General features: G+C 37.5%; 1 protein-coding gene across 1 annotated transcript in view; it reads right to left on the bottom strand.

The window, feature by feature from the left end:
* Positions 1-868: 868 nt before the first annotated feature.
* The window catches only part of abhd16a (abhydrolase domain containing 16A, phospholipase), a 51321-nt gene continuing 35090 nt past the window's right edge, over positions 869-17099 (bottom strand). The window contains exons 11-30 of the mRNA XM_038284180.1: positions 12240-12386; positions 11681-11737; positions 11537-11603; positions 9303-9389; positions 8977-9062; positions 8773-8846; positions 7833-7940; positions 7603-7717; positions 7421-7522; positions 7259-7322; positions 6398-6447; positions 5976-6099; positions 5784-5888; positions 5628-5691; positions 5477-5533; positions 4756-4818; positions 4572-4648; positions 1667-1765; positions 1526-1572; positions 869-969 (exon numbers count right to left, since the gene is read on the bottom strand). Coding sequence (XP_038140108.1) covers positions 886-969; positions 1526-1572; positions 1667-1765; positions 4572-4648; positions 4756-4818; positions 5477-5533; positions 5628-5691; positions 5784-5888; positions 5976-6099; positions 6398-6447; positions 7259-7322; positions 7421-7522; positions 7603-7717; positions 7833-7940; positions 8773-8846; positions 8977-9062; positions 9303-9389; positions 11537-11603; positions 11681-11737; positions 12240-12386 — 1677 coding nt within the window. The 3' untranslated portion in view covers positions 869-885. The remainder of the gene's footprint in view (positions 970-1525; positions 1573-1666; positions 1766-4571; positions 4649-4755; positions 4819-5476; positions 5534-5627; positions 5692-5783; positions 5889-5975; positions 6100-6397; positions 6448-7258; positions 7323-7420; positions 7523-7602; positions 7718-7832; positions 7941-8772; positions 8847-8976; positions 9063-9302; positions 9390-11536; positions 11604-11680; positions 11738-12239; positions 12387-17099) is intronic.

Below are 17099 nucleotides of genomic sequence, written 5' to 3'. Positions count from 1 at the left end.
GCAATGATGAACTGCTGGGGAGCATTCTATATTCAAACAAATTGTAGTTTCTACGCAAGAGCTGTCAGTCTGGTAAAGAATCTGGTTATTTGAAATTGTTATGGTTAACTGTTTTATGAATTGCAACATAAAACTGATTAAAACCTTTTTGAGTTTTAGTGACTTAAACTAAATTTGCGTCCTGAAGAAGAAAACTAAGGTTAAATCAGCGATGGCTGTCAAAAAAAACACTGGCTCAAAGGAAGAAAACAGAACTGAAGATGTAGACGTGGTAAGGAAAAAAGTGGATGTACAAAAACGTTCCCTTACGCCTATAAACCTGGATATCACTGGAATGACATTAAGCATTTCCCAGATTAAGTTGGAACCCAGTAGGTACGCACTAAAGATGTGATGAACCCACACAGAAAAAAATAAATCCATCTCCAAATTTTATTTAGCATATTTAAGAGCATCATTTTAGGCTTCATCTTAATTCATACAGACAGTTTCCACAAAAGGAAAAAAAAAAAAAAAACCCTGAAAAGCTTAAACACTTTGGCTGCCTTTCCCAGATGGAAATCCTCTATAAACGACGTTAAGATTAGTTTTTATACACTGAATCGGAGCATTACATGTCTCTTACATTCGCTTTACAAACCCAGCCAAAGAGGGAACAATGGAAGGAGTGAGTAATGGCTTGTGCATTTATTTAAATGCATCCTCAACAGAATGACTAAACACCATAAAAGAAATAAATGTGCAATAATCTCATCTCGGTTTGTGTGTGGAAAGGATCTGGAACCATAAAAAAAAAAACACAGCAGGAACACAGTTCACCACAGGCAATCGACCTCTTGCTTTCCTTCCTCACATCATCCATCCATCCTTTTTTTTTTCCCCTTCTCAAAGTCTCCAGGGCGAGTGGAACTCGGCGGCAGGAAGAGGGGTGCAATGTGTTGATTCAAAGTTTCGCATGTACTTCCGAGCCTTGGAGAGAGAGACGATGGAGGAGGAATGGAGAATTAGATGTGTGGGAAGCCGACGTACAAACAAAAAAAAAAAAAAAGGAGTTCAGAGCCTTGATTATATTAGGTTCATTCTATCTGGCTCAGTGCCTTACAAATCTCTCCCATCTCTTAAGGGCTTTACGCAGGAGGTGAATGGAGCCTAAATTAGAAGGCATCACCGGGGGAGAAAAAGCATAGCATTAGCTGTAATGGATGGCACTCCTCTTGTTTGATGTTAAATGACTTCAATAAGCTGGAGCGTGCTGAAATATATTACACCAGTCAACCTGAGAGCACAGGTGAGCCTGTTACTATGGCGACCGGAACTGTGTTCCTTAGCAGTAATGATGTCTGAGGAGCTGAGTGTGTTTTATTTGTAAGGAGGCGGGAGGTAAGAAAACCAAGAATAAAAAAAGGGTGGTGGGGGTTTATTTGAGGTAAAAAAAAAAAAAAAAATCCTTCTAGGAGAGATTTGATAAAGGCAACAAGTGGCTGCCACAGAGATTCTAAGCAAAGATGAAAACAGATTTCCTCACCAAGAAAAGAGCAAGCTGACGCCTTCCCTCTGGTGCCATGTCTTCACCTGGTGACATTGAGAGCGTCAGCACACGGTGAAAACATTTGTTTGCTTTAATCCTGCGTGGAGCTGATTGCCTCTAGTGATCGTGGAGCCTTACCAACACTCCATGGAAACGGGACGTCTCTGTCCGTCTGGTAGGACTGCAGCACAGATATGCACCAGTCGTCGTCCACTTCGTAGGCGCTATACACAGATGCTGCAGACAAACAACAGGATTATCTGGTTAAAGGCTGCCTACACACTTCCCAGGTTAACTTTACACTTACTCTCTGTGGAAATTAGGATTCTGACACATTTATGCACACATTCCCTGACTCAGCCTTTTTTATAGGAGCTTTCAGTCGGGTAGAGGCATCTGATATGGCTCAATAAATTTTGTCTGGTTTTTCAAGAAACATTTCTAAAACTTGCAGGCTTTAAATGTGGAAGGTAGGGAGAAATGATTCATGGATGAAAAGAAAGGAACAAGGAAAGAAGAAAATCAAGAAAGGAGGATAGAAAATAAGTACCAAAATGAAGGTAGCATGGAAGGAGACAAAATTAATGGAGTTGACACATCAAGAATAAAGAACAGGTTGACACGGGATAAAAATTTTCTATTTTGTTTTTCCAGATATCAGGAAATAAAAACACCAAAAACAATATTCTATATTTTTCCATGTTTTGCAGGAAAGCCAAAAATGTCTGTGTTGATAAGATGCTGGACATGCGAGATAAGAATATTTACCTCCAATGTTAGCAATATTAGTTAACCATTTCATTGGTTTCTCAGCAAACTTAAGTTAGGCCCACTTTCATATCAAGGTTAAGTTTAAAAACACAAACATTAAGCTTATTAATCTAACAAAAAATTTAAAATCATTATATAGATCTGTTGCTCAAAGAGTTTTCCTGTCAGAGCAAATAAAGGGATACCGTGGTCATCAAAGCATACTGGGGTTGACAGGGGCTAAATCCTTCTGGAAAACTAAATCATGACATTCTTGTCAGCAGTGTTCTAATAGGGTAGATAGATGCTCCAGATTTGGACTTGAAAAAAACCCAACGGTTCGACAGCATATGACCTGGCTCCTTCAATCAGAAAGGCAATGGACTACATTTGACTCCCACGAACGTGGAATTTAACCCTTTTCAAATGAAATGAAAATCTAACTAGTTTTTTCGATCCAATCTGATACCTGTGGTGAGCATATCAGCCGACATCCAATCTAATTCAACAGTTAAATAAATGAACGATATATCTTTCCATTAGAAGGAAGGCTTTATCCTTGACATAAACATTGTTACATAAAGCTAACAAATCAATTGAATATTATTTATTAAATAAGTAGCAAAGAGAAAGAAATAACTGTCCATGTAAAGTGCACTGGATTGGAACTCTGATATCCGATATCAAATCCCCAATATCCAATCCAGCTATCAGACATTAGTTTTTATTCATCTCTAAATTTAAATTTCATCTGAAAGAGGAGCACAGAGACAAAGTCCAGTTCCTTTTCTCCTTATTCCAGGGAATATAAATATCTTATTGTCTCTGGGTCAGGAAAGAAATTTCTTTAGTTGCAGCCCTGGTCCTGAATTTGCCAGGACCACATCAGGTTTGATCTGCACTCTACCCCAAACTCTAGAAAGTAATCTAACAATCTTTCCAAGCTCAAACCATAATCCTATTTTTTCCTTTCACTCAACCATCCATATTTATGATTGAATCCAGCACTGTTAAAAAAGCCTGCTTCTTTAAGCAATGATTTTACAGAGTTTATCCTCCTTGTAAAGGCTGTCACTGGCTTTTTGCTGTCAAGTCAGGATCTTTCTCATGAATTAAAAGGCCATTAAATAACATTTTCTAGAAAGAAAAAATAGTTTTTGGTCATTTGTCATAGAAATGTTCATAGTGTTTACAAACAGTTAATGGTCTGGAGCAGTTCGCTGACGCTCTGTGAAGGGGTCAAGTAGCTGTTTGATCCCCACAGACTGCCACTCTGGGTATCTGAGCAAGACCCTTAAACCCACACTGCTTCCCGTGTGTCGAACAATTGTAGCCCGCTGCTCCCCAAGGCAATGAGTTAAATGCAGAGGTACATTTCTCCAGTATGAGATCAATAATGTTTAATTATATTAAATGTATAATATAACAGTTATTTAAAACTAACAGATAAATGCTTGATATATCCACCTGTGTTCAATGAATCCATGAGTTTCAACTTTTTAAATTTAATCAAATACCGTAAATTCTCTAATATAGGCCCGGGCCTTTATTTCACTCAAGTGCATCGCGGTCCAGGCCTTTATTGAATACAGGCCAGTATTAGAGACAGGCCTCTATTGCTATTTGAGCAAAACAGACTACCAGTGGAATGAATAAAAATGAGATTTTGTGTCTATTTGAACCTATAAAACACTAGGTTCATTTATTGAAAAAGTACAGTTACCATGTCTCGCTTGGTTTGAAGTAAAAAAAAAAAAAAATCCTCCAATTCTGTTTAATCCTCCTCCTCAGTTTCCTCCTCCTCTTCATCTCTCCCTTTATTCTCCTCATCACTCGCGCTCCTCCTGTTCTGCTGCGTGTCTGTTCTCTTCCTCGCGCAGACGGGCAGCAGCAGGGCTTGTCGTCCAGCTGCGCAGGGCTGTGGTACTTGTATGTTACTTACTACCACAAGTATAATGTTGAGGTATGCCCAGAAAAAACGTTTATAGCCCCGGCCTGTATTAGAGACCGGCCATTATTTACCTCCTCTGACAGCGAGACCGGCCAATGTTAGAGACCCGGCCGCTATTGGAATACAGGCCAATATTAGAGAATTTACGGTATGCGTACTTTTAATGACTTGATAAGTCAAGCTTCTTTAAAGTACAGCACCTATTTTTCTTCAAATGAATTTTACTATCTGGCTTCTAAAAACAGACCCAGATGGAAACAATCATTTTAGAGGGAAAAAAACATAACCAGATTTTAAGAACTTTACTTTCTTTCTTCCTTCCACACAAACTCCTCCCCTTACCTTCTTCAAAGGGAGTGGACGCTCCAAGCCACTGTCTGACAACTCTGACTCCTTCATCTGTCATTATCTTGGGGTATCTGTCCATAAGGATTCAATGAGTCAGTCACATATTGGGTCTGAAAACGCAAAGTGTCCCAGACTATGACGATACAGAGGCTGGATGTGAGAGAGAAAGAGAACCAACCTGAACTGAAGCAGTCTGAGCAAAAGGTCATTCCCTCTGTTGGACATGATGTCCTCTGGACCCCTGTAAGATATCTACAGTTAAAGTATGTCCACTTCCGTTCATATAGCTTGAGGAAGGAAGAATCTCAAAGATTTGGCAAGAAAAATATTCACCTTTATGGGGCAAAATGTTCAGGTAATTTTTTAACCATTAACATAAATTAACCTGTCTGAGATTTCTCTGCCTTTCTCTGCTGGATCAATGTAATCATATAATCAGCCACTTCTCAGACTTGTGCTCCTTTGTGTTGGTCTATCCTTATAAAAAGCTTTATAATAATAAAGTTATGTTAGTGTTTGTAATGTGACAAACTTCAAGATTCTTTTGCGAAGCTGCATAATTGAATTACTTTTTTTACAAATGAGGGGGAGAAAGTCTTTTAAATGTTTTTAAGGCCTCATATTTGACGTAAACTGAACAGATAAAAACTTTTTCTAGCAGGGGCTATGTTCAATTTAATTGGAAGGAATTCATGCCAACCAGCAAGTTTTTTTAAGAGAAAAAAAAATGAGGAGTTTCTTTAAAACTTATATTCTGTTTGTCTGACTCACAGAAAGACAGAGGTTATATATTTACTAATAAAAAGAAAAAAAAGTTTTAAACTCTACATTGTTAAAGCAGACATTTACACTGTCATGAAAAAAAGCAAACAATTTATATTAAACAGTTCGAAACATACGTGGTGGTGATGATTTCGTCTCTAGTCCTCCTGACCAGCAGGACTGGTCCCTGATATCTGCAAAAGGTGAAGGAGACGTGTAAAGCGTCTTGCTGAGTCACTCTTAAACCTTTCATGATCATTTTCTCCACAATCAGACTGTTCAACTAACTTGAGAAGCTGCTCTGCATTGTTGAGGTTCATGTATTGCCTCACTGTGTGCTGCACCAAAGGTCCTGAAGAAAAAGAGCAATGCTAATGTTGTAAGGAGCAGTAGACATATATATTTTACTAAAGAAGTGTGTAATCTTAAACAGGGTGCACTCACTCCAGCTCTCAGGCATCACTTTAAGTGCTAGGGGTAGAAGATCATCAAAAGAGGCATCCAGCACAACTGACTGGAGCTCTGGGTATGACATTACAGCCCAGCTGGCTAAAAAAGAAAGAAAAAGTATATATACCTACATTTTAAAGCTCAAAGTAAAGATTATAGATTACTTGTATATTTTATGTACTGTACCTGTAAATCCTCCTATGGACCAAGCATAAATCACAATATCACTCAGTTGAAAACCGAGCTTATGCACTGCAAACTGTATGACCACATCCATGGCGTTGGCCTCATTCTGGGGAAAAGGGACTCCCTGGCAGGAAGAAAATACCAAAGGGAAATTTCAAAGTATTAATAAAATATCACTAATCACTGCAACTTTCAGTTCCTAAAACATTACATCCATTGAAACAGTCATAACCTCCCCAGCTATTTTATACCACAGTGGGAAAGTTTGGGCTTTTTGTGCAACGCAGGCAAACAGAAACTGGTCTTTCCACATGCCGTTCTTTTCCATTGCAAGGCCTGTTTGGACCAGATGATGCATGGCGAGCACAGTAAGGGGGTGATTCATCTTTAACAACAGCAGAGGACAGAGTAACCCCACTTACCGTGCTGCCTCCAAATCCAGGGTGGTTCCAGCCCAGAACAGAGTAACCACCTGTAGAGATCAACATGGGGGACGGTATGTTTAATATTGGAATCCGGTTGCCTTGCAAAACTATTCATGCACCTTGAACTTTTTCCACTCTGTCACTTTAAACAAACAAACTAAGAAGTATTTTATAGCAATCTTCTCTAAGAATCGACTCTGATCTTGTGACTCTGATCATATACTTGACAAAGTCCAAGTCTTCTGAAATCTCAAGCTATTTCTTTTCATTATTGACCTTTAATTAAATTTCCATCAACTCTGAAAAGTTGCCCCTATCCCTTTTGAAGACAAAAATCCCGCAGCATCATTCTGCCATTACCATATTTCAAAACTTTCGCAGCGAGTTCTCACAATGACGTTCTTTTGGCTATTTTTACATGAAGGTAAAGATGTGTGGAGTGGATTGATAATCATCCTATTGACAGCCTCTCCCACCTGAGCTGTCACTCTCAGCAGCTCCTCCAGAGTTGCTATTTTTCTCAGTAATCATCCCCTCCCAGGCTTGCACTACAGATGGTAGGCCATGGGTCTTGAATTATTAGTTAACTCCATTTACTAATAATTACTGGATTTTATTAAGGGGATTTAAAATAAATGGGGTGAAATGCAAATTAATGCCACTTCTCAAGTTTTACTTTGGAAGGTCGAAAATCAAGAGAAGATGTTTCTTATGTTTCACTATTAAGCACTACTTACTGAGCTACAATTAAATTTGTGGTTAGGTGACAAATGTGAAAAACGTTCAATGGGTTTGAATATTTTTCAAGGCGCTGTACAACAAAGCACCTGACCTGCCGTTAAGTAGAACATTTCTCACCCTCCAGAGGTGTGTTCATGCAGCCCACCTCATAAAAGCCGGCATTCCCCTCACAGCAGATGACCTGTGGCACATTTCAGCAACCATCAGTTATATGAAAGGGATTTTGTTGGACTCAGGACTGCGGCTAGGGGACAAACACAAATCATTTTCGACATTTACCAGCGTCTGGCCGGTCCTGCCACCATCTTTCCTTCGATCCACAAACATGGTGTCAATCTCGTTCCCATCACAGGCCACCAGCTTGTTCCTTTGACCATCATACTGTTGCAGAGAAAATGAATAAGAGGTGGACAGTATGATACATTTACTATCTATGCAAGCTGGGGGTTTTCTCGCTTTACCTCCTCTATTAATTTAGCCTGGCCTTGCTGCAACATGGGCCTCATTGCTTTCTGCAGTAAACCCACAGAGCCGGGGTATAACATCCGCCTCCCGAATGTGTGAGCAATAAGAAAACTGCAAAAGACCACCAGAAATAAATCATGCTGTGTCAAAACTATAGTTAAGAAGAGATTTTGTATTTGTGGAAATGTTAAAATTTCACCCAGCACTCATACATTAGTATACATACCCAATGACATGGCATGGTAAAGTGCGTACAGAGTTGATTAAGCTGTCTGCTGTCCCCCTCAGTCTGGGCTCTGGCTTCAGCAGAGAAACACCACCTTTGGACTGTTTCCTTTCATGGGGAAATGTGCACATTAATATAAATACAAAAGCACATAAATGTAGCAGCTAATAACCACATTCAAACCCTTTCTACTATTCCTAATTTTTGTCACTTTATACAACTGTGTATTTTAATAGAATATTGTCTTTCTTACCATTTAAACACTCCTGTTAATGACCCTATCAACATATTGCGCCACCTGAGCAGCAGATATCATCAGCTCCTCCAGAGTTACATGTTGAATGATTCTCTTATTTATCTCCCCTAGCTCAGCAGGTTGGTCCAGGCATCCCCAACCTCGGTCCTCGAGGCCCGCTGTCCTGCAGGTTTTAGAGGTTTCCTTGCTCCAGCACAGCTGATTTTAATTAAAAGCTGATTAACAGGCTTTTGGTCTACTGCAATCATTATAATGAGCTGTGCTGAAGCAGGGAAACCTCTAAAACCTGCAGAACAGCGGGCCTCGAGGACCGAGGTTGGGGATGCCTGGGTTAGTCTAGCTAACTGGCTATGTTTTGACTAGTCTGTAGTTATGTGGTACCTTTGTGATGCCATTTTTTAAAGAATATTATTTGTCATATTTTCCCAAAAAAATCGAAAAACATATTTTCTATAGCAATTTGCACTCCTTTGTGTAGGGATATTAAGACTTATCAACGGTTCCGTTTTGTTTTTTGTGACAAAATGCGGGAAAAAAGGCAATAAAAACTGCCATATTTATAGTAAATATTTAGTCAGCATTACTCTACCTCAGCTGAATCCATGTTAATGTTAGAAACGGATCCTAATTGAAGTGGAAATTCACTGAATAAACAGCCATTTCAAAAGGACACCAGTAACTTACGGACTGCTGACTTCTGTCCAGCTGAAATCTGAAGGCCAGTGTGAGAAGTCAAAGTCATAACACCTCAGCTTTTTCTAGAAAAAACACAAACCAAAGACTCATTGACATTTTTTTTAATCATAACTAGATAACAATAAACCAAGAATGTGATTTATTCCTGCAATTCTAAACATTGTACCTTAAGCCCAATCAGTGAAATTTTACCTTGTTTGCTTGTGTGTGATTCTTCTTAGTTTCTTCCAGAACTGAGATAAACTGAACATAATCAGAGTTTTTCCATCGCCCCCATCCTTAGGGAAAAGCAAAAGGGGAAAAAAAAAAGATAAGTCTATGTTTATATGAAACAAAACTTTTGTTGCTAAACCTAAAGGGTCTTTTTTAGAATGCTTTATGGGCAGAAACCTAGCTTAACAGTCTCAGTGGTAATGAAATCTTATTGGTGAGCTGAATCCCTATCTATATCTAAAGATGAATGGAGCGAATTAGTTACTGCCTTGCAGGAGGTTAAAAGAAAAACTCAGTAGTCTCACCTCGAAGACATGCAACGCCCAGAAGACATACGAGCACGGTTCCCACGTACTGACTCACCGGAACCAACTTACTGCTGCAGATGTAGCCTGAAAGCCAAAAACAAAGACTACAACTGTGTAAACAGGCCCCATTTCCGTTTCCGGTGGCAGCGGAATATTGACTATTCCTACAGAACTCAATGGGATTTACAAAATGCTAAATAAAACACTACAGGAACGTTTTTTCTTCACAAAACTTTTTTTGGAACGTCATTGAACAGCGCTGACGACCCGGTGAGTAGCATATTTAAAAAAAGAACGTTTAAGGTTGTTTTAAGGACATTATCGGACATGCACAATGGAAGCCATTCTAAAGCAGCCAGGGGTGGATTCTAAATGAGCCAAAAAGCAGAGACAGGAGCAATTGTCAAACTTTTGGTGTCGATCATTTGATTTCATCCCGGACACTACAGAAAATGGGCTAAAAGTGTTAAAAACCGAACTTCTCCTTTAAGGAGTGGCACATAACCTTGAGTAATTAATTTCTACCGATGCTCAGCCTTGCTGGATGAGCCGGTTGATAATGTTTGGATTAATTCTGCTTGTAGGACATCAGCCATGTACAAGGACATGTCCATTAATAATTTTTTAGAGAACTGTATTCATAAAGAATTCAGATTCAGACAGCTATTTGACTGTCTGTCATTTCCAAACACTTCCCAGATTTTAATGCTTTCACTGCTTCAACCAAAAGGAATTACCTAAAGAGAGGCTTTTGCCCCCAACTCTTAAAGGAGCCGTTACCAAGAGCAAAGAAAACAGATAGCAGGTGGCTATTTTAAAGATCATAAAACAGACATGCAGCTGAGCTCATTAATGTTTCATCCGTAATAATTATTTGACATTTAACAGATCAGTTTATCATTTAGATTTATTCACAAGCAAAAATCCATTTGTGGACTTTCTGAAGAATTGTCCATTAAATCCCACTTTTCTAGTTTAACCAACAGGTTTTTTTTTTTTTTTTTTTTTTTTTTTTTTTTTGCGTGTGTATTCCTTGGATGAAATCCAACTTTTAATGAAAACCAAAAAATAAATAAATAATAAATAAATAAATCAATATTAAACCTCTGAATACCATGAAGCTTGGTGAAAAACAGAAAGATTCTTGGTGGATATCAGGATTTCTTTGGTCGATTGATCTGGGATATGAATTGCATGTTATGTTTCTGTGTGCTACTCTGCTAAATTAAACAGCAGTTTTGTTTTCTTTATTGTAGTGATCTGGCAATCAGCCATGAAGATCTTCTAGGAGACTAAAGTACATCATGTGCAAAGAACTGCTCTGACCTCTATTTTCCAAAATTAGGAAAGTTTGTCTGCAACAAAGGTTATTGAAACGTCTTTAGGTGGCTGGAAATCATTGCTACCTCACCTACATATTATTCATCAATTCTCTCAGTGTATTATTTTGTTTTTGAAACCTAATTTAAACCATCAATGGAGTTTTTGTTGCAATATTACTAATAACTACTGTGCTGGTATTTTAATGATCAGACAAATGTGTGCATTGATTTTTATTATTATGTATTTTTTTATTCTTTAGTTTGCCTTCAGCACATATATGTACATTTAAGCCCATGTTCCTCTAGTCGTAAATGTGTTTCTTTTATAATGTTATAAAGAGGCATTGGTTGTATTCCTGCAAAGGCTTTGGTTCCCTTAAAGCATTTTTGTTTTTTATCATTTTATTTAAATGAAAAACAAAATAGAAATAAAACTTCTTTCTAAACATTCATCCAGTTATTGATAATTGTTTGACCAACAGGAGGCTATTGTTCCATAGACGTTTATATTTTGACTTTCTATACAAAAACAACCTGCTTCTTATTCACATAACTCATTGGTTCGTCTTAAAATTATGTTCAGGCGCTTCCAATGACAGTTAAAAATGACATAAACTTAATATATTGGTTGAAATCAGAATATATCATAACGCATAAAAAGCAACCACTGAGCTCTTCAAACAACAAGGGAGCTCAATATCTCATGTATACTGTGTCATAAAACAAACTCACACAATGATTTTATGTCAATGAAATACAGACAAAATCTAAAAGAAAAACAGCAGCTGCCAAGGGGTTTATTTTAATGTTTAAGCAGCTAATTCTCACTTCATATACGTATTATGACGATGTAATGTTTAAAAGATAGCCCCTTAATATTTTCAGTCAGCTGGTATTCATCAATCCTACCTTTTTTGTAAAGATAACAGAGGAGGAGAGGAGAGCTGTAGTAGGACAGGGACCATAGTGCTGAGGCCTGGAGGAAAATCATTTACACTTTAATAAAAGAGTTTTAGCATTTCAACAAGACAAGTAAGAAAATGTTGTACTGACCCAGCCAAGGATACTGTCAGAGTGTTTTTCCAGACCCCTGGGTTGGTAGTTCCACCCCTGTGAGAAGTAAAAACAGGCTAAATAAGCTAACGTTAGCTTAATTGGTAGAGATTTATCTCAAAGGGAGGAAGAGGGTTAAAAAACAACTAAAACAAAACATTATTTATCCATAAAACAGGGTTTTACGGTCTATTAAATTCAAACAATGATATCATTTTCTCTTCGAATTATTGCAGTTTTTTTCTTCTCCAAAGTGTTGTTACCATGTTAGCAAGCTACAGTACGCGGAGCTGGAGCAATAAAAAAATAATAAAAGCAATGAAATCATTATTTACAGCTAGATTAGATATTATAATGGTGCTGAAATAGAAAATAAATTAAAACGGATAAATAATTGCACATATCCCCCTCTCTGCTCGTTCACCCATCACCAACTGTCATTCTAAGCTAAGCAGAGCAATGACAGCAATAACAACCGCCCACCGCAGCCATTAAAGAGGAAAACTAAACATTTCGACCTCAGTAGCTCTAAAACGAAGTAAAACTCATTGTCTCCTACCCTTCTGACCAGTCTGCCCTCAGGTCGAGACGGTTCCGGAGACCGGTGAATACGTTGAAGACGAGGCCCAAATACACAGCGGTACAACATCCAAGCCGCCATTCTTGCACCTCGGTGGCTACGGCAGCCTGCACTGACCAAAACTCGGAAAAATCAAAATGAAATAAAAGAATGAGACTTGTTTTGCATCAAATATTAAAATCAAATCAGCTCTTCAGTACCCCATTTGAAAATAAATACATAAAAATGAAGACAATACAAAACAGAATATATATATATTTTTTGTATTTTTTTCTAAATAACATAATTTTATAACTTTCAGTTTACTTCCTGACCTACTGTACCTGTCCATACATTATCATCTAACCAACCAGGGGCGTCAGCTGACACAATACTATAAAGGGGCACAATACGGCACAAAGAAAAATATTTTGGGGGGCAATTATTTATTTTAAAAAAGCATGGGCACAGATAATTAATGAAAGCATGAGACTGAATATTTTATAGCACTTAAGACTTAGAGACTTAGACAGATTTTATTTGGCAAGGCAAGGCAATTTTATTTGTATAGCACAATTCAGTACAAAGACAATGCAAAGTGATTTACATGATTAAAATAGGAAATAAATAGGAAAATAAAACAGAATCAAAGCAAGTAGGAAAAACTAAAAAAATAAAATGAAATAAAAAATGCAGAAACAAAAAATAATTGTCATTTCATTTACATAAGTGTAAAACAAAAAGAAATTTCGTTTGGAACAGCTCACTGGACAATTTCATCTTTTTTAAAAGTGCAGCCTTGAAAGATAGTTAAATTGTACAATCAGATTGTTATTTTCTGCGTCATTAAATATCTACCTGAACCAAACTGAATTGAATTGGCCCACTTGTGAACTTAACTGTATATTTCTAATCCACTTCTGATGAAGGCACAATTTATCTTCATTAAATATCTGTCAGCAAACATGAACTTGAAAACTTAAAACTTGAAATGTGCAACTGTAAAAGAAAAAAAAAAAAAAAAAAAAAACATACCTCTACATGCATATATGTCTGTGTGTATAATTTCTATTTGGGCCCATCCTATGATGGTGTGATGGTGATTATCCTATGAGGTGTGTATATCATGGCCAGAAATATGGGAGAGCTGATTGTAAATTTTTTTAACAGTAAACGGTATCGTCTCGGCCAGTGGCGGTTGGTGGAGTTTTCTCCAGGGGAAGCTATAAATTCAAAATAGACGTATACCAAAAACCGATCAAACATCTACTAAGTTATCACACCAGTATATTTATATGAATGCCAACAACAAAAAACATTCCAAAAACAAAACATAATTTCATGAACAACTTTACATTTTGTACATAAATCCTGCCCTTCTGAGGCTTTGTGAAGGTAAATCTGTGTTTTGCATGATCCAACATGATGTCAGAAAGCTAAAAAAATAATAATGTACCAGTTTAATAATGGAGAATCTTTTAGTCAGCTTATATTTGATTAATATATAAAATCTATTTATTTTCTGACAATGTCTTTATTTATGAGCAACTATGCAAATTAACAAACATCTAGAAAAAGTTCTTCTTTGCCTTTTCTACAAAGTGCTTTAAATCAGTCCTACCTGTCTTTATCCATGCTGGGATAAATGAGCTGTGAGAGCGGAGTTGTGAATGCGGAAAATTAATTAATTAAAAAATCAGTGCTCCTGGCATACCCAGGCACCGCAGATCCAGATCGTGCCTCTGCCGACGCCGAAGTAACATACATTCACATATATTGAAAATATATCACATAAATCTTCCAAAATATAATTTGATGTTTTGAATATATGACACTTTTTTTTTTGTTTTGTTTTTTCTAATTGCCTACTCACAAAGAGTTTTATTTTAATGTGTTAACGGCTAATTCTCACTTCATATATTATGATGATGATGTTTAGAAAATATTTCAATATTTTTGGTCAGCTGGAATTCATCAATCCTTCATTTTTATTGTACAGATAGCAGAGCAGATGAGAGCTGTAGGTCAGGGACCATAGTGCTGAGGCCTGGAGGAAAATCATTTACGTTTTAATTTCCTACCTGTAATATTTTTGGACCCTCTGCCCGTTAAATCACATCCAGGAGCCTCAGAGTCTCTGACACCAGCCATCTCTCTGTTCTTGGCACTACGTTTGTTGACAAATACTCACTATGCTTACGTTAGAATATATTGTCACATTCTCTTCGTCCAAACACTGTAACTCATATTATAAATAACTCTCACTTAAAATGGAACAATTTATTCAAAAACTGTTGTCGGTCACAGACGCCCCCATTCTTTTTCCTCCTTTTGGCTTCCCCCTGTAAACTGACAGGAATGTTAAAACTATAGAGCTGCTGCAGGAATATGTAACTGTAAAAATACTGCTGGAACAGTCTACCTACAGAACATGTAACAATATTTTATCTCTGGATTAAATAAAACATTGCTTGTTCATCAAAGGTGTTGAATTGTACCACAATAATCCTTAATCTGACTGTTTTCATCCATAATATGAAGCATACTTGGATTTCCCAAAATTAATCTATGAAGAATAAAAATACTAGCTAGAAAAATAAAATTATCAAAATAAAATTTAGATAATAAAAGTTTATTTGACATCACACACCCACACACACAGACACACACACCCACACATACACTCCTTTTTATTCTGTGAAGACTTTGCAGCATTTCAGAGATTTCCATCTGTGAAACTCCCAAAGATCACGGACAACCCCACTGTAGCTGATCTGTTCCGGGACAGTGATGAATCTGCATTCAGACAGATGGTGGATCTGATTATCCACTGGTGCTGTCAGGACCACCTGGACATTAACCTGCCAAAGACTGTAGAGATTGTGGTGGACTTCCAGACACCCTACACAATGCTTCCCCTCACAATCTAATTAACAATTTCTGGTGTGGATCACTTCTGGTTCCTCTAAACCACCCTTTCTCTCTACCTAAGCTGGTTCTCATAAACAGACAATATTTAGAAGAAGGATCAACAGAGACTAAACTCCTGCAGCAAATCAAGCAGATAAACCATTGACAAGAGCTTCTGGTCATATTCTACAGTATCATTATTCAGTCTGGTCTGTGTTTTTCCATCACTTTGTGGTGTGGTTCATTTACAAAGCCCAAACACATCTTACACAAAAATATTTTGACTTTGAACTTCAGGTAGGAGCTACAGTGCACTATTCACAAAAGTAAGTTGCCACACAGACTCTTAAATATCTCTTAAATATCCAACAGTTAAAGTACCCATTTGCACCAATCCTACTGTTTGGAAAAGTGAAACCAACGTCAAATTTCTCATTGTTCGCACCAACTTGACGATAATAAAATCTTTTGACTATGATGAAATAGACATTTCAACTCAAACTGTTACAGCCCAGATCTATGGATAAACATTGCTTTGAAATTAGAGACATGGATGCTTTATTATATGAAATGAATATATAAATTGATAGCTTTCATGTTGGAATCATAAATAAAAGTCTCACATGTTCAATCTGCAAAAGAAGAGTTGACACTTTTACAGTGTGTAGTACTATTGACTTGCTGCAAGAAGGTTCTGGGTTTGATTCCGGGCCCGGGGTCTTTCTGCATGGAGTTTGCATGTTCTTACTGTGCATGCGTGGGTTCTCTCCAGGTACTCTGGCTTCTACAGTCCAAAAACATGACTGTTAGGTTAATTGGCATCTCTAAATTGTCCTTAGGTGTGAGTGTGTGTGTACATGGTTGTGTGTCTCTGTGATGCCCTGCAGCGATATTTTGCAGGGCAACACAGCTACATAATATATAATGTGGTTTAAGGACAAAGACTGTTAAATAAAGAATGTTTTTTACCTTTGCAAGTGAAACAAGGGTTTGCTTTTGTATTTTATTTTACAATAGCAGCATTTCTGGCATTTTTGGTCAGGCTCCTTGCCCTAGCAATGCAGGAAGAAAACACTTTCTATGCAGATATTGAAACAATTTTATCTTGGTACCAAAAGTGTTGGATGTATATTTTTGTCGATTGTAGATCAACGAAAATTTTTGAAATTTTAAAATCTCTTCATAATTCTCTGCCAACACAGTAGACGAAAGCAGCAATAATTACCTCTTTTATGCCTTCCAAATTAAAAATGAATAACAAAGTGTTTAACTATTCAAGCACAGTAAAGTAAAGAAGCAGTAGATCTAATTAAGTTATGCCAGCATTCTTTTTGGAGCAATACAGCATTTAAAATCTGCCTTGTTTGATTCAGTAAGAGGCTCACATAGATTCATCTTACTTGCAGCCATATTAAATAAATCATCACAGAGATGCATGTTACACACTGCGATGCCTTTGTAATAAATTACATGAATAATATTTCGATTTTACAGTGTAAGATTAACAGCCACCCATTCTGGAAATGTCTGTGGGTTTCCGTAATGTCTAAAGAGCGGTAGCTTGCAAGAAAAACCCGAATAGCATTTCTATAAAGCTCAAAAGTTTTCTTTAAGTCCCCAACTCTGACGTTGAGTAGTTCCTCCTGTTTATAAAAGGCCTTTTGCGGCAGCTGTGAAGAGAGAGGATGTGACAGCTGGATGGGGATGAAATGTGGGTAGGTGATCAGCCCTGACACTGCTCGTATCTGAAAACAGAGAACAAAGACAAACTCTCTCAAAAAAAGAAAATAGGAAAAAAAAAAAACTCCAGTTCTCCAAACTCTTTCATTTCCCCCCCTTTTTAACACAAACACAAGCAGCCCACGCAACAACAACACAGAGGCAAAGGAGTGCGGCCTGTCATTGCATGGCGTGATATTATGCCGTAGTGTCAGAGTGATGTGCAGGCCA

The sequence above is a fragment of the Cyprinodon tularosa genome, unplaced genomic scaffold, assembly GCF_016077235.1.
Source record: "Cyprinodon tularosa strain WSP-4 unplaced genomic scaffold, ASM1607723v1 ctg2, whole genome shotgun sequence".
In the NCBI taxonomy this organism is placed as follows: Eukaryota; Metazoa; Chordata; class Actinopteri; order Cyprinodontiformes; family Cyprinodontidae; genus Cyprinodon; species Cyprinodon tularosa.
The sequence above is the reverse complement of the archived record's forward strand: the minus strand, read 5'-3'. Positions and strand labels throughout refer to the sequence as shown.